Source organism: Gallus gallus, chromosome 4 (genome assembly GCF_016699485.2).
Source record: "Gallus gallus isolate bGalGal1 chromosome 4, bGalGal1.mat.broiler.GRCg7b, whole genome shotgun sequence".
Lineage (NCBI taxonomy): Eukaryota > Metazoa > Chordata > Aves > Galliformes > Phasianidae > Gallus > Gallus gallus.
In genome coordinates this window covers 49,324,016-49,341,920 of record NC_052535.1, presented here as the reverse complement: position 1 = coordinate 49,341,920, position 17,905 = coordinate 49,324,016, and the positions used below count along the sequence as shown (strand labels likewise).

General features: G+C 43.4%; 1 protein-coding gene across 6 annotated transcripts in view; it reads left to right on the top strand.

The window, feature by feature from the left end:
* SHROOM3 (shroom family member 3) overlaps positions 1–17,905 on the top strand; it is a 139,926-nt gene that overhangs the window by 41,861 nt on the left and 80,160 nt on the right. For 4 of the 6 annotated variants that reach the window (XM_015276436.4, XM_004941166.5, XM_015276433.4 and 1 more), the window contains exon 1: positions 15,927–16,119. Coding sequence is in view for 2 of the 6 variants with exons in the window: in XM_420592.8 (XP_420592.5) it covers positions 4,009–4,163 (155 nt within the window). In the remaining 4 variants the exon portion in view is untranslated. Of the gene's footprint in view, positions 1–4,008; positions 4,164–15,926; positions 16,120–17,905 lie in introns of those variants that run through there. The other 2 variants (XM_420592.8, XM_004941163.5) reach the window with 1 other exon arrangement.

The following is a 17,905-nucleotide window of genomic DNA, read 5'->3' as shown; positions in this document are numbered from 1 at the left end:
AGCCTCTCACCAGGTCAGAGCCTGTGAGCTAGAGGTTCAGAGAGACAGCCCCTGGAATGAGTCAGGATTTGGATCATCACCATGCACAGAGAGATCATACACTGAACAGGCAGAACTGACAAAGGTTACAATGATTGTGTCCATTTTACAGCTAGAAAACTAAGACACAGAAACCAAGAGTATTTATGCTACTGATGAATGTTGTGCTATACAGATGCTCCTACTGATTTCAAGGAGGGGGTTTCTGCTCCCCATGTGCCTGGGCAGCTGGCTCTATTCACAGCATCTGCAGTGAGACGTGGCATTGAATCTGGCCAACTCGTGTCTTAGATATTCATTCCCCTGCACGGTTGAGTGGTTTGCTCAATCCAGTCAGAAACCATCCATCCCCAGCAAGCTCCTGCTGACTCCTGCTCCTGGTGGATTGAGAAAGAGTCCTACGCCCAGAAAGTTTGCTGGTGTCAAACCACCTCAGCTTAAATAAACCATAAGAGGTCTTACTGCCTATTGATTGATCTATTTCATTAGGTCATGTAGCTCACAGTGATTATATTTTTGGCACAAGTGACTGTTGAAGGTGATCTTGACAATACTGTGACTGTTCAAACCACTCCAACACAACTTCCACACTTAAAATAATAGACTGTAGTGCTAATTCTGCCTTTGCCAACTGACATCACTTGAGCCACTTGAGGCTTAGGAAATGGTTCAAGGCTTTCTTTTCCTCTTGCTTGTAGCCTGGTCTGCAGAAGATGTTGTTCGGAGGGGGTAGCCACATGCAGAAGTGACCTGCCTATGTATTGACCTGCCTGTTTTGGCATGCAGAGCTTTGCAGCTGTCTTTGGTGCTGTGGTCCTTGACTGCTCAGTGCAGCACAGAACCAGCAGAGTCCCATCCGTGACTTGTTCAGTGAAGCAAGTGTTCATTTAAATAGGTTCCGTGTACTCTGAGGCTTGTTTGCTTTTGTTGATAATTGTTATACTCACTAGAGATAGAGCTTTGTGCTTATAGTGCGGATTGTTTTGTTTGAGTTATTCAGTCTTTTCCTTGAAATATTACCGCTCCTTATACACAAATATTTTCAGAGGCATTCAGTGAGGAAGTGACCTTGTTAGAACATGGAGCATCTGAACTTTACTTTAGGAGGCAGTGTGTAATTTCTGGACTTTTGGAGGAAACACATGAGTCTTTTTGGCTCTTGACTCTTTCGGTGGTATTCCAGGTCCCAGGGCTGTTGTGAATGGTTTCCTCCAGGAAATCCAGGGATTTCCTCCAGGGAACTCCAGCTGGTTAGATGAGATAACTGTGCCTAAGCAAGAGAGAAGGCTAACAGATTATTAATAGATGAGATAACTTTGTAAATAAAACAAATCAAACCATATCTCCACTTATCTCTAGATACATAGGTAATTCAGCTTTGATGCTACCATCAAAAGCTTCTAATCATTAAAAGTGTGTCTTGTTTTAGGTCTTGTTTGTGAATAGTTTAAGTGCACAGGAGCAAATAAGATCATTTTCAACCTCTGGCACTACTTGCATATGACTATATGCAGGCTAGCATACTCTCCTTAAAGACATTCTTTAATGTACTGCTGTGGCTGGCTACACAGCCTTGCAGACTGCAGTTTAAGAGCCACTGGCATAGGCATAAAGAGGAATGTTGTCTGAAAGAGAGATTTGTTGCCTGGTGTGCAGTAAGGCAGTCTCACACACAGAGATGAGATACTGATTTATGGCAGAGTTGCACATACTTGGATACTAGGTGATATCCCACAAAGCTAGCACACCCCAGGATTTTCAGGACATTTTCTGATACATAATATTATCACTTCACCACTATCCTGATACAGCCTCTGGCCTCCAATTGGTCACTTAAAGACAGATCTGATATCCCCTTCTGCAGGCTATGCTAATTATGCTAATTAACAACATGTTGTTTCAAGATGCTCCTGTCTTCAAAGACAAGTTTAGTGAGTTTCTCTACTTGATCAATTTAGCAGCTTCAAATATGGTCATCCTGACCTAGATAAAAGTAAGTATTTGCTATATGTAAGTATACCCATACAAAGACCTGCACAAAAATTAGTTGTAACTTCACTGACAACAGGGACACATCATTGTTTAAAGGCAGATTTATTTTAGAGCTGTTCATAATGTTAGAAGTCCTATCAGGATATTGTGGTTTGTAGTGTTTCCTTAAGTCTTAGATTTCAGATTATTTATAATGGTAACTATGGAAGGATCTGAACTCCCATTTTCACTAAAAAAACAGAGCAGAAAAACAAACGTATAATCGCTGTAGTTGCAAAGAGAACTCTGAAACTCTCTTCTGTTGACTGTGTTGCAGATTAATCTAACCCACAGTATCCCACCCTACTGAGTTTAGTTTAAATGCTACCCACGTGTTTTTCTTTACAACAAACCGGGGCCGTGCTGCATTTTTAGTTTATTTATTTATGCTGGCAGTGAGGCCTAATGTTTCATCTCTCACCCTTCCTGGTAATTGTGATACAAGGATCTTTACGTGAAGTCTCATTCCTGTGGTTTTATCCATTCTTATGAAGAAAAGAAAAAGCGCATTCATCAGTGGAATGACTTCCTGGTAGCATGAATGACAATATTTTTTACCTACCTGTGTAGAGAGTTAGGAGAATCGATTAGCTAATGTTTGTAAAAGTCAGCTTTTAAGTGTTATAAAATGCATGAGCTGAAATTCCATTGTTCACGACAGAATGGCTTCACCTGTGAGAAACTGCCATTTACACTGAAGCTAATGTACCAGGGTAGTATGTCTACATGTCTACATGTGCTGAGTTATGTGTTTGAGTCTTGACTCAACTACATTTTACCTGATATGACTTGAAATAAGAGTGTGTCTGCAATTTCACTTCTCTCTGCAAACACCAGTCCTTCTGCTAGTGGAATCAGGGTCTGAATCCAGTTCAGATGCATCTTTTGTTTTGATGTGATTTCTGAGAAGGTGAAGGACTGAAGGAAGACATTATACTTCTTGGGTGCCATCAGATGTCATACCTAAGTATGGGTCTTGTGACAGTGGCTGACAGAGGCTGCACCTTCTGATAAAGCATGGACTGCCAGGTGCTTTGCATATCAGATTTTATGGTGGCAAGTTTTGTAATAAAAGCTATTTTTGGTTAGACTTCATTCTCCAGAAGCTCAGGATTCAGAGTGCCTTAAGCTATATACCACGTTGCCCTCTGCTAATATTCAGTATTGCTATGCTCTGCCTTTGAGGAGGGGCAGTGCAATAGTGCACAAGGCTGGGAGTCAGAAATCCTAGTCCAATTTTCTTTTCCTCTGCCTTGTCACTCACGTGTGTGCAGACTTGGTGCATTGCTGTTGGCACACTGATGGAGAATCGATGTTCACAAAAGACTGTGCAATGTACTTAATGGACTATACAAAACAGAGAGGAAAGTTCTGTGGGATTCTCCTAGCTTTACCACTATATAGCCTTGGGCAAGCTACTCATCTTCTCATGAAATGAAAATTGTCTACTTCCTTTTATACATAATGTCACATAGAGTGACATGCTGCTGTGTATCACACTTATATACATCTGCTCTGTTGCTGGCCTGTAAGCAAACAAGAAGTTGTTAATCAGACAGTTAAATTGTTAAAAGGAGTCTGAACCAGAAAATCACATCTAAGTCTTCTAATCCGCCTTTTCCCTTGGGCTTGTGTCTGGGGTGCACTTATCAGGAGGTGTTCCATCACTGATTTGTTGGCACTTACTGATTCCAAATACCAAATACCTCTCTAGCTAATTCAAAGCAATGTTTCTTGGCAGAATTCATTTGGTTGCCAGTCCCTGCCTTCCATCTATGTGTAATATAGTCCTTTGAGGAAAATGTCTGGCAAAGAGAAGCAGTGTTTCTTAGTCAGAGAGCTAAGTTTGGGGCTGACCAGAAATGGATGCTCAGCTCTGCATGCGACAGCCAAACTGTGGCAGGGGTGCCTTACCATTTCTTTCTCTTTCCTTTGCAGATTGAAGAGGGAGGTAAAGCAGACTCCCTGCCTTCTAAGCTGCAGGCTGGTGACGAGGTGGTGAACATCAATGAGGTGCAACTGAGCAGCTCCAGGAGAGAGGCCATTTCCCTAGTTAAAGGGTCCTACAAGAAACTCAAGCTAGTCGTTCGCAGGTAGGCAAGATACAACACTCCCTCTCCCCCTCCTACCCTATAGGGTGTCACTACCATCCCCTTCGCATCTCCAACTGAAAATCAACGGCTTGGCCTGATCTTGGCAATAGCCTTCTTTTAAGCACACAGGCATGAGCTCCAGGGCAAATGTTTGTTCTTTTTCGCAAACATTTCTATGACTCCTTTGTCACTGATACATCCAAGTATGTGAACTACTTATCCAAATCTTCCACTGCAAACCTGCCGTGTGACAACCCAGGAACCTTGTTCAGTGATTTCCAGGCAGTCCACATCGTCCTCTAAAGTGCCTGGGGCTTCCTGTGAGAAGGTGGCTATTCTGTGTATCTCTCTTGCCTTGTTTTCTCTGTTTTGTCACCGCTGCTATGACAGCAGAAATATTTCCACTGGCCTGAGCAGAATTTGAAGCCATTTCATGTTCTGAAGATGAGTGATAAAGTGGCCATGCTGACAGAGAGCAGTCTTATCTGTACTGTACTCAGGGTGGGACCTAGCAGGAAGATCAGCCACTTTGCCTGTGTCTTTTGATCAGCAATCCCTGTACCATCACTGAATGAGTGATCTCTCTTCACCAGTTCTGTACTGCCATTTCCCTGGCTGTCAGAAACCTTATAAATGGTAATGAGTAGCAATGCTTGCATGCTGGGTGTGATGGTATTCACTCAGCTGCACAAATTGTGCCGGTACCTGCACAAATAATGCCAGTACTCCTTAGTGACAGGCAGAGTATCTTAGGGTCAGGTCACAGAACCTGATGCCCATTTTGAATCATAAATGTTTGGATTTAATTTTTTTTGTGTTACTTAGGACTTTAACAGAGACGCTTCCTGTATGTTTTTCACCGTGGGCATGTCCAAACTGTTGTTTTTTTTCTGTGCCAGTTAGGTGATAGCTGGTATCATTTCATGGAGTGCTCTGTCCCGAATTTCCATGCTTAGACAGAGAGGAATCTGGGTCAAGATCAGCATAGCTGAGGAGCTGCCATTAGCCAAACAAAAGGTGTCAGTTTGAGTCACTAAGTTGGAACAACTGGCTAACATCCGGGGGGCGACGTCTGAATGGGACAGACATGAACAGCTCAGACACCCTTCTGTTTTCTGGAGTACATCTCATGCTCTGCTGGCTATATCCTGTTGTTTACAGGAAGTGTCCTCAGGTACTGAAAATGGTCTTGTGAAAAATTCCATATACTGAAGTGGTACCTCGCTTGCATAGCTAGTGGAAGGATAATTTTAAATGCAATTGATTACTGCTGAAAACATTAAGAATCAGCCAGCAGTGTTCTATATTTCAAAATTATAATTCATAGTGTAATAATAGTTTATGTCTCCATTATTTTTAAGTTCCTGAGACCTTTTCACCTTCTCTTTTTCTTCCTAATGAGTGTGCAGGAGTATTTGCTATTTTCCACTGTTGGAATATTGTTGTGAACTTAAAGAAACTTTGGTTCAGGGTCTTTCATGGCTTCACTTAGTCACCAGTAGAAGTAAGATCAAGCACACTTACTTTAAGAGGTGTTACATTCACATAATATCTTCTTACCAAGATACTTTAAGCCCTTAGTGCGCATTTAAAGCTCAGTAAATCTATAAACTTAAAACTGAAAAAAAATTACAATTACATGCTAAGAGCCCTTCTTAGGTGTCAACTTCTGTTCAGACAGTTTGACATAGTCCCAGCTGAGAAAGCAGTGATAGAACAAAAAAGTGAGATCTTGAGCGCTTTGTGGGTGGTGGGTCAGAAGTTGTCTGAATTCTCCCAGTCAGCAAAGGCGGCAAGACTCAGCTCTCTGGCCAGCTGTTAGCAAGGTAGAGAATAAAGATTTTCTCTACGTTTCCAAAAGGGAAAGAGAAGGAATAAAAGAAGGATCCCAGAGCAGAATGGTGGGAAACAGGAAAGCAGTGAAGGGAAAGTGAGATTCTGTTTTAAATAAAGCTTCCAACAATATGAAATGCAGCTAGATGCAGAAGAAATTAAGGAAAGCAACTCATTACAGAACATCAGCCATGTGAAGGCTTCATCTCAGGTAAGGGAGTGCTGCTAGGCAGGCTGATGCCTGTGTGGTGAAATACGAAGAAATGTTTGCAAACTAAATTTGAGATAAAGCTACAGCACCAAAGATGTGCAGGATATCTTTACCCGAGACCTAATGAGTTTAGCCATTAAGACCAGTAAAGGAAGTGATAGTGTGCTTTCCACCTAGGATTGTTTTTAGTACATGGAGGAGAAGAAGATGTCTTGCAGTACTACGCTGTCTAAAAATAATTTTGAGGGGTTATTGTAAATTGTTTATAACCATTAATCTCAAGTGCATTAGGTTTCTTTGCTGTAATACCAGCAAAGTAAGTAAATTCTTTGCTGTAATACCAGCAGTCCTAAAACTCTCTCAACAGTCATTTGTGAATTTTTAGTATGTGATTCCAGTATTAATAAGAGCTTTTGCTTGGGGAGTGACACAAACTCATACTGGCATGAACTTTACCCCTTCAAAGTCATATGCAAATAATAGCAAAGTCTGCTGGATGTCTGTCTTTTTGGTTCTTTCCAAAGCATATTCAAGGTCAGCATAGTTTTGAAGGTTTGAGTGTTTGTTTTTCATATTAAAAAAATTCAGGAGTTGTCTGTTGCAGTGTGATGATGACGTGAGACGACACATCAGACAGAAAGCTTGGAATTTTTATTCAGAAGTTTAGTAGTAAGAACATCAAATAGATGACACACAGAGCACATTTGACTCACTCCATAAATCTTTGCCTGCACAGCATATGCAGGTTGCTACTTAATCTCAGTTTTTATTTCAGGACGAAGTTGAGCTTTTAGTTCCTATTGCAGCTGAGTGAACATACACATGTGTTACTAAGCAAAAATTGGTATTGCAGATTGATGCAGTGATGTGTTATTTTCCTTAGAATGTCATCTGCAATGTTCAGTACTGATGCCTCAGTATCTGTAGTCATCATTCTGTTATTGGTCACTTTAATGAAAGAGAAGAATGCAAATAGTGAGAATGACAGGAATGTGAAGGGAAAATTGAAGAAAATTCAGTATGAGAGGAAAGAGGAACATAAACAGAGATGAGAAAAATGACTCATCTCACAATGATACTTATTATAAATGAATGGTTATGAGTAAATAGGCAGTACCGGAGCAGTGAGTACACGAGGACTGTAGTCTGACTTTCACTTCTGTGCAAACATCCTGCTGACGTCTGGGAGGAACTTGCAGTAGGAGAGACATGTGAAGTTGTGAATGTATCTGCATTCCGTTCCCTTGCTCATGAGCTTAATGTAGACTTGGAACACAATGTGTTTAAGCAAGTTTTATTTTGTTAACATCTTTTTAATTCAAACCTGTGAAAAATAATTCAAAAGAAGAAGCAACTTACTCATTACAAACACTTTGCAGGCCCTAGATCTGATTTTGAAAGAAGCATCCCGTTGGTTGCTTCAAAATCAGAGGCAGCTTCACCTTTTTCCTGAAGTTAGTGTCTCCTGCTGCTTCTCTAGCGTAAGGTGAATTGTCAGAATTGAACAGTCTTGCAGATAAGTAAACTATCCTTAACAGAGTGGTTGCCTCTTTAACTTCTGTATTAGTGTGATCTTAGTAGATGTCTGGAAACCCAGAGCAGACAGGGCTATGGTAAGCCTGAGCTGTTAGAAGATGTGATGAGCCGATCATTTCTGGGCTGAAAGTAAACTGATTAGCAGTGAAGGGAGTAGTATCAATGTATCGACGTGACTGAAAAAAATGGCAGTGGAAAGGGTCACTAAAATACATCATTCACAAGAGTAGAAAATAATTCTATACACTAACTACTGTTTGCATTTCTTTCCTGTGGGTATGGTACCAAAGCCAATTGCAGTGCAGTTAGGGGATTTAGATGGGGCAAAGCCCCATTGATTAGGCTACCCATTACATCCTTTGTAAATATGGTTAAGTTGTTAGCATGTGATGTTGCAATGTAAAGATCAACAGAATGTGTGGGTGTGCATGTGAGAGCCACCACATGCTGGAGGAGTCTGAAAGTGTAGCAAAAGACTAACTGCATTTCATGTGTGAATCACCTCAGCAGCTGGAAAGCAGCCTTTGCTGCTGTCTCTTGGGCAACTCCTATTACATGGCAGTTCCTCTTTTGGAACATTAACAACCCTTAGCAGCCAAAGGAAGTATAACTGGTCCATTTGCAGATGAGAAGCTGAGGCAGGGAATGATCGAATGATTTGCTTGATGTGACACAGGTCTCTGCAGAGGCAGAAGGTGAACCCTAGTGCTGAGTAAATACTGTGTCTGATCACCAAGATGATTCTTCCAGTATCTAAAGGGGAGCTATCCCCTCATTATCTGAAGGGGTACTGTAAGAAGGAAAGGGACAGTATCTTTAGTAGGGTCAAGGAAAATGGTTTCAAAGTAAAAGAGGAGAGATTTAGACTGGATATAAGAAACAAAGTTTTTTTACAATAAGAGTAGTGAGGCACGGGCACAGGTTGCCCAGAGGGGTGGTGGAAGCTCTGTCTAGGTGAGGCTGGACAGGGCTCTGAGCAAGCTGATGTAGCTGTAGGTGTCCTGTTCATTGCAGGGGAGTTGGGCTAGATGGCCTTTAGAATTTCTTCCAATTCAAGCAGTTCTGTGGTTCTTCAGTTCTGTTTTTCTTACATGGGAGATATCTGGTAAATGAGTTTTCAAGGTTGCTCCCCAGTTGCATTTTCTCTGTCTCAGCTAAGGAGCCCACAGTGACAGTTGTCAAGTGTTCAGCTTTCTCTTGTTTCTCTAACAGGGCTGCTTATATGTAACTAATTAAAGAGACTGTTCCTAATGCCCTTAAGTTTCTTTATTCCCATTCCTCATTCTCCTTATTCTCACTTTGCTTGTTCATTTCCAGAACAAACTAATACATGTGTGTTTGTGAATATCTGTAGCCTCAGGTCTGCAGCTGGTGTGCCATAGGTAAGCCTTGCTGTTGCTTTGCACTTTTTAGTGCTGAAGCATGAAGAAGCCAGAGTGAGAGTTGCTCTGCATGTCAGAGAAGTACAAAGCCCTATTGTTTGGTTTCCTTTAAAGGAAACAGCCTTTAAAATTAGCAGTGGGCAAAGAGGCAAGGTAGCAGTGTGCTACAGGGAAGAAGGAACAAGTGTTGCTCCACTGGTGGCAGACTACGGGAATGTGCCAACAAGGCAGGTGCACAGAAGAGGGCTCCCCACAATATTCCCTTGGTGGTCTTCAGTGTATCTATATCACTGCTGGTGACAAGTGCCTCTGACTGCAGATCCGAGCAGAACCAGCCCTCTCAAGCCTGAAGAATCCACAGGCTGATGCTGGGGAGATCTTTTTGCTCATGGTTTGCAAGATTGGCAATGATGAGTGTGAATCACTGTGAGAAACCAGAGACTGCTTTGTTTAATTTTGTTGGAGGAACCTTGTGTACTGTCATCCGTAAACTACCTTAGATAGTTTTTGATGCTCAGTTGATTTTTAACCAGCTGGAGGAGACAGCATGTTTGAAAGCTAAAGCTACAAGCCACAGAAATAAGACTCACTTGTTTAATTGATAAAGACTTTTGCTTGTTTTCAGATTGGTTTCTTCTGTTGCTTGCTCTGCATCTTCAGTGTCTAAGCAGAGTTGGATGCAATTTTAAAAAGTCCCAGACATTTTCAGTCGTATCAGTTCAATCTAATTGTGCTGTGCATTCTTGTATCAGCTGAAGGTAAGGTTCCAAGTGTGTGTGCACTGCCTTGTCTGCTTTACAACGGCCACAACAGCCTACAGCAGTTGCCCAAAATAGACTTTTCCACAGGTCAGTAAGCAAGAATGGCTGTTAGAGCGTCACACTGTTTACATAGTTTTACATTCAACGTGTTCATAACAGCAGCAATTAGATCAGCGAGGCATGATGGCAAATGTAGCAGCTCTGCGAATATGCTGAAGGCAACCACAGTCGCAGGGACAGCAACTCTCAGCCACCCTTTCTAACACAAACGTTGTTTGAACTAGGGCCTCCTACAACCCATCCCTTCAAGTTGCTGTGGCATTCACTGTTGCCTGGTGCAGGAATGACAGAGGTGAATACGTTAAGTCATTCTTGTTGAGGCATCAGTGTGTTGTGACTTGACGTGGGCAGTTTGGTCTGCGTTCTTGGTGGGCGTAACCCAGCTCCATTGACTCAAATGGCATTCAGATGAGTTACTTCAGGTCACAATTTAGCCCTGAGATTCTTTAAACTCTTGGATCTAGCATCAGCCTTGGTTAATGAATGAAAAGCTCTATTAAAATTTGCTAGTGGAACAGCAAGTAAAATTCTCTGCAGAGAATTGCTAGTGTAGGTCTGTACTCTGCACATGCTGACATGTGGGAGTCCTGTAGAGCTCTTTTGGTTTGTTGTTCTTAGGGTTCAGGCTGGGACATAGGCTCTGACCTGGGATGTGATGTGGGGAGTTCTAATGATACTTGCATCAGTGGAGCTGGTGAGATTGTGTGGAGCAAAAATCTCAAGTATCCGTGGTCTTCATCAAAACCTACTGCGCACCTCCATGATGTGAAATGTGTGTTCTTAGCATGTGTCCTGTCACACACACATACAAACTACTGTAGAAGTTCTGTTCAAGTACTGTTTAGGTAACATGCAATATTATATCATAGATGAAGTCCATTCTGTTCCTAAAGTATGTAGTTGCCACAACATCTTGTTGCACTCTGGAGGCTTCATGTGGGACACAGTGGCATGTGAGTATAGCACTTCTGAGACTGCTGCAGTAAAAGCCATCCACCAGCCCTGTTCTTCTCCATAGAAGCCCATGAGTAAACCCTCTGCTCATGCAAATCAGCCATAGCTTGAATGGAGATGTGGTGCTGTGAGCTTGGTGCTGGCATGACCACTGACGTAGGTACTGAAATTTATGAGTATGGCTGCCACTGCTTCTGACACCAGCTGTGCCAGTCCCACAGGTGTGTGCTTACCTGGGTCTCATTGTGTTTTATGTAGAGTGAAAGACATTCGTCTGTATTTCTTACTTTCCGGGGCAGCTTCATAGCGAGGACACAGAGATAAAAACATAGCGAAGATCAGTATTCAAGAGAGTTGATTTTCTATTTTCAGTGCTAATGGCTGGTAGGTTGTGTCAGCCCCAAACTTAGCAGTGCCTGCAATCAATTTCCTTCTCAAAGAGCCTTCGGGCTAAATATGCAAGTCAAATAAAGGAGGAATAGGGATAGAAAACATTATCCTCGTTCTCCTATAGTGCTAAAAACTGTACAGAAAGAGAGGATTAAGCTTATCCCTGGCTATAACTGTAATCTGCGTGTTCATTTTCATACTTCCCTACAGATTCCCCCCAGGGCTTGGGTTATTCGGCTTATTCTCTTGGCACAGCCCTGTCCTAGTGCCCCTTGTTTGAATGATGAGATGTGGGAAGAGAAATTACGCTGCAGCACTGAGACCAGGGACAGCAGAGGAAGATGGTGAAGTCATGTGCTGAGTGGGCTGTGAGTTCAACCAGGAGAACACCTCCTGGGAACACCAGTCCTGTGTCAGGGGCTGCCTCTTGCTTACGCAGCCACAGTGCTGCAAACTCCTGGGGCAGAGAGGACACTGGACTTGTGGGTATATTTGTTCTGCTTCTGTCTCTGTGATGTGTCTGCTTTCAGGCACTGCGAGGGAGAAGATGTTGGGATATGCAGGCCTCTGTTCTGCTGCAGCGTGGCCAGTGTTGTGGTCTCAGACAAATCTGGTTCTTATCAGCTCATTTAAAGACCTCTCTGGCAAGATCAGGAATTAAACTCATACATCTTAGAATACTTATGCCCATGCCATAGCTACAAAATCGTTTTTCTTTCAGCAGCCAATTGCTCTCAGTTTTTTGTTTTTGTTTTTAAGGGAAAAAAGTCTTTCACTCTGCCTGATAAATGACCACATGGAAGTACTGAAGCGTGGGAGGAAGATGTCAGTACGACTGACATCTGAGGCTCAGGGCTGATTTGAGCCCATGGAAATTGGTGGAAAGATTCCCACAGACTCCAAAAGGCTTTGGCTCAGATCCTCACTGAGCAGTGATTTCCCTCAATGACCAAGAGAACGTGGGTTATTCCTAGAGAGAGGGGAAGCTGCTGGCATTTTTACAGAAAGCCAAGTGCCAGCACAATTCTTCAAAGAACTCTTTGGACTAATCCTTTCCTCTTATGACACTAATGTAATTTTGTGTTGTATTTGACAGCGTGCCAAAAAATTGTGTCAAATAAATCCAAGTTTTGTGAATGAAATTAATTAGAATAGGCATTGGCTTCCGCCCCACTCTTTAGCAACACAGGAATGTGTTTCCAGAGAGCTGCTTTGCAGACTGGTTAGTTTTTGCTCAGTGATGATGACTGGAGGAACAGCAAAAAAGAAGGTTTAGTGCACGTGGAAGTTGTGAGACTGACAGCTTGAGAGGCCAAAGCTGGCATTAGCACTGGTTAAAGGCTAGCAGGGTGGTCTTGTGCTGGATGTTCAGTTGTGAACTCCTCCATGGCATTCCACTGTGCCCTTGGGCACGTCTCTTCATGTCTCAGCTCCTCACCTGCCAGGTGTTGCTGATGCTCTGTTGCGTGAGATCTTGGGGAGAGGTTCTTCTAAAGGGTATCTTTTAAACACACATAAAAATGAGCTTGCATTTGGAGTCTAACGTGGTGAGACAGGACCTCAGCTGATGCAAATAGGTGCCAACTGTCAAAGCCCTGACCTGCTGTTTGTACAGTATCTGTACGGTATTTCTGTGGTCTGTACAGTTAGCTTTCAGGTAAATAAAGCCTTCAAAATTAGTCTGTGTTTTGGTTGAAACTTCCAAGTTTTTAACTATCTCAAGCAACATTATTTTCATTAGAAGAATTTTCTGCACATTCATCAAAATATTTGCAGATCCTATCTCATTAGGAAAGGTCAATGAGAAGCACAGAGCAGACAGCTAAGAGGTGAATAGAATGTAATTTTGAAATCACTGGCAGCAGGCTTACTGTCTAGGATTTAATTAGATACAGCTTAGGGCTGCCAGGCTTTTAGCAAACTTCCCACCATGGCCTATGTGGAGAGGTTCTAGATATGATTTTTAAGAAAGAATTAGGCTACTGTTGGGGACAGTGGGAAAATGCCTTGAAAAACAAGATGCCAGTCACCGTAATGTGTTAATCTGTATAGGACATTAAAGGCTGACCCCTCACCTGTGACTGTATTAGAAACACAACAATTTCTAGCCACTGCCACTCTGCATTAGCTGCCTCTTTCACCAAGTGCACTTGGATTAGTTTGCCTTCTTCAAGCAGTAATCAGGCTGCAGTTTAATCTGTCAGAAAGTGACACTGGAAAATCTGGGAAATCTCTGCCAGTGCTGGACAAAGTGCTTTTCAGGGTGTGAGTCTTCTCCTTTTGGAATTTCCCGTGGATTAAGTTGGAGGTGGATCAGATCACGATAGTATGAAAATCCTAACAAGCAACTATGTGTTCTCCGACTGATCTGTGCCTTGCTTCTGTATCTGGGATTGTGTCTAGGCTGACCTTTAGTTGATGGGGCAAATACCTGGACTTGCATGAGGCTTTGGTTACCTGCCCAGGTGCACAGGGCTGCAGGATGACAGCCTCACAGTGCAGCTGCAGGAGAAGCTGTGAAAGTAACCAAACATCATCATTTTTATTGTAACAAGCTCCAGTTTCGTGGCATTCATTTCAAGGACTGACTACAAATATGATTGGTTTGTAAGGGATTTCTAAGTTGCGTGGCATTGACATATGCTGATGTATACATATCCTTAGCTGGGTTAAATATTTACTTTGCTCAGCTATACTAATTACCCTGGACTATAAAACAATTTTTCAAAACCTCTTCCACACTTTTACTGCTTGATCCAAGGTTTTCTTTGGAAGAGAGATGGGGTCAGGAAAGGCTAATGAAATCTAACGTAATCCTACTGATACAAATTGAGTTTCCCTGGATTTACTGCTGTAAAACAGACGTTGGGGTGAAGTGGTCACTGTAACTACTTCATATGTTTTAATGAACAGGCTTGTATGGGTCATCCGAATCCTATGGCATTGTTTCTCCCTTGTGGCCAGATGAATGGAGTATCTCAGTCAGAGGAATAATAAAGAACAGAAACTGCACAGGCAGTATCGATTGGTCTTTTATATGCACAGGTCTTCCTGCTCGTAGTGAAAGGCAGCCTCACTTTCACAAATGCGGTTGGACAAGGAGTAGTCACGTGTATGCGCCTGGCCAAAACATTGGCTACATTAGTAGCTCTGAAATTGAGAACAATTTCTTTCAAAATGCCTTCTTTTTCCAGCTTTCTGCTTGCTTTGGCTTTGGCCTTAAAGGGGAGACAGCATCAGTCTTCAGAACACTAATCCAAAGCATTCTCAGGGAGGTCAGACCTGCATAAATACACCATAACTAGTTAACTCTTCTCAGTGTTACTTCTTCGTCTGCTGCTTAGCAGGCTTTTAAAAATTACTGAGGTGGAATTGCAAGAGGAGAACGGAGGCAGTAAGTGCCATGCTCTTTCTGTTGTGGATACAGGAAAAGCTGCCAGTATGCTGTTTGCCCTGGGGAACTGAGTGCAGTTCCTCCTGCTGATAGGTAGTTTATGTGGCACTATTCCCTACTCACCTCTCTTTTATAAAGAGTGATACAACTCTTCTGCACTGTAGGGTGTCAGATACTTAACTGCACTGAAGAGGATGATAAGGGGCTAAAAGGGAACACTGAAGTAGAGAAAGGATGGTGAAGATCATGGGCAAGATTGTGAATAGCGTATGTTTTCATGTGACAGCTGAACTGGAGAAAGAAATGTTTAGAGTGAAGTGGAAGTGAGACAATATGTTCTGTTCGGCCTGGAATGCAACATTTTGTTCTCTGTAGGCAAAGCATGTTAATTTAATTTATAGAATCATCTAGGTTGGAAAAGACCTTGAAGATCACCAAGTCCAACCATCATCCTGACCTACTGAGTCCTGCCACTTAACCATGTCCCTTAGTGCCACATCCACGCATTTCTCGGATACCTCCAGGGATGGCAACCCTACCGCATCTCTGGACAGCCTGTTCCAATGCTCGACTACCCTCTCCACGAAGAAAATCTTCCTGAAGTCCAATGTAAATGTCCCATGGTGCAACCTCAGATCATTTCCTCGTGTCCTATCACTTAGCACCTGAGAAAAGAGACCAACGCCTCCCTGCTATAACCTCCTGCCAGGTATCTGTGGAAAGCAAAGAGGTGTCCCCTCATCCTCCTTTTCTGCAGTCTACACAGCCCCAGTTCTTTCAGCTGCTCCTCATATCTCTCATTTCCTGGTCTCTTCGCCACATTTATTGCTCTTCTCTGCTCACGCTGCACTGTGTCCTAACAGGTGGGCAAGCAAATAACCTCTCCTCTGCTGTGGATTTTATCTCCAACCCTCACTTACTTTACTCAATTACTTTTTTTTTTTTTTTCCAGATGAAATTTGGGTGGTGAATTTCAAAAGAAACAGTAAATAATTCTTGAGCAGCTAAAAACATCTTTTATCCTCTCTCCCCCAAATGGGAATAACAAGAGAGGTCCGGCCTCAGATCTGCTGGAGCAGGAAAACGTGGGAGTCAGGACAGAGCTGCCCGGCACTTTCACTCAGCAAATTTCCCCTTTCCTCACGGTCTCTGCTCCTGTCTGTCAGGACTGCTGACGACTGCTTGGTAGGAGGGCAGTAATCTGAGCTGCCTCTGCTGAGCAAACCTCCTGCATTTTACTGCGGGATTAGCGCTGAGGTGCCTCTGCGCACAGCACCTGTATCTGCTACTCGTTATCTTAATCGCCCTGCTCCCGTCACTCCTTTTCTCGAGGCGGTAGTGCCGTTCCCTCCGCCGAGGACCGCGCACATCAAGCAGCAGGCTGCCTTTGCAGCAGGGATGGGAATACCTGAGACTTGGGCTGATGTCTCACAAGGTAAGCAGCCTCTCGACAGCTAAAGCAAATCGAGCCGGGCTCGGCTTTGTGCCTGCGGAGGCGGTCGGACCTCGCGGCGGGGCTACGGGAGGGGGAGGGCGGGAGTCTTAAGGGCCCTGTTGGACCCGGCATCATAACCTTCAGAGCAAGTGGATGTCCGAGAAGTGCCGTGGGGGATTATTCAGCTGCTGTCGCGAGCAAGCTCGCAGCAAATGGGCAGCTAGTGCCGCGTAACTGCTTAACTCCTGTCACTGGTTAAGGTGTGCAGTGGGGGAAGCAAATGTACCGGGCTTCAGGCTAAAAGAGTGCCTCATGTTGACAGCGAAGCTGAACTTGTGGCAGCCTCCTGAGTTGTTCGGGATGTTTAAGGCCATTACCTCTCCTTGGTGTCAATGGGTACGAATAACGACATGCTTTAAAGACGCTTAGTCTTAGGAGCAGAGGCTCTGACTCACATCACCGTGATGTGTTGGGTGTATTTTCCAATTTTATAGTCTGGAAGACTCTGCTCCAGGAAGTAGAGTTGTTTAAAGGCCAGTATTCCCAACAGCGTTTGATATAGGCAGATGAGCCATACAGTCTGGGATGTATTCTTGTCTGATCATACAGTAACGCTGCAGATAGCAGAACAAATGTGGCAGAGACTGATTGTTAAGAGATGGCAATCAGTGTAGCTCCTGTGTGGGCCTACACTAGTTTAGGTTGTTTGAAGAGCTGTACTGCATTGTACACAGCTATACACCCTTTTTAGGCTGATTGTGAATCATAAAACTAAGTTCACTGAACTTTGATTATTTCTGGAGACATTGGCTCTTTTAGTAAACCCATTAATCTTGAAACTCGTTACTTGTGTCATTGTTACTTGTGTATCTTTAAAGTTTTGTTTGCTTTTGGTGAATATGAACCAAACCAACCATTCAGCTGCGTACTTCTGCTGAAACTGGTGGTAACTGTTGTTTTTCTGCAATGCAATGAGCCAGCCCATTCAGTGATGGTTGGCAGTGCAAGTGAAGGCAAGCTGGAGTGATTCTGGTGGAGCGTTGGAGTCTGTGTTCCTGCTTTTTATAACAGGAGGTATTTTGTTTGCTGTGGATTATCTGCCTAAGAAAAATGACTTGAAACAGTCTGTTCTGAAGCCACAGAAGCAGCAGTGACTTTTGAGTACAGCATGCTGTCTTACCTAATATGCACTCATTACATCAGTGTTTAAAGAGTGGAGATTTTGTCGTTAAATCTAGAACTGGTGGCCACAGCAAATTCCCAATCACTCCAGATTGCCCCTAGTTCTCCCTTTTTCCTTTGCATGTGATCCAGCACAACATAAGCAAATTCAAGTACACATCTGGCCGGGGAAAGGCTGACCACATACTGTGAGTTTTCAGTCCCCAGTGCCCACCTGCATGCTGCCTGTCCAGCCTGGGGAAGTTGTGTGTGCAGTGAATGCACAGACATTGAAGCGCTCATCTCTGTGTGGCACAGCCTGATGATACGTGTACAGGTGTGCATGTTCCCAAGGCGCAGTGAGATGAGGAACCCCTTGTGCCTCACTGGGGAATTCTGCAAAGGAGGTTGTCGTCTCTTCTCCACTTGCATCTCCCACGTGCTGTGACTCTCACCAAAGGGGAGCATCAGGCAGCATTGCCAGCCAAACGTTTAGCTCTAAATTAGTGTGGACAGTCTTGTACGAGCAAGGGATTAGTCTGGGTCCTAATCCATTGCCCGCTTGAGTGATTTGACATCTCCCATGGTCTTCATATCAGGTTGTAGGTGAGTCGCGCATGTATTT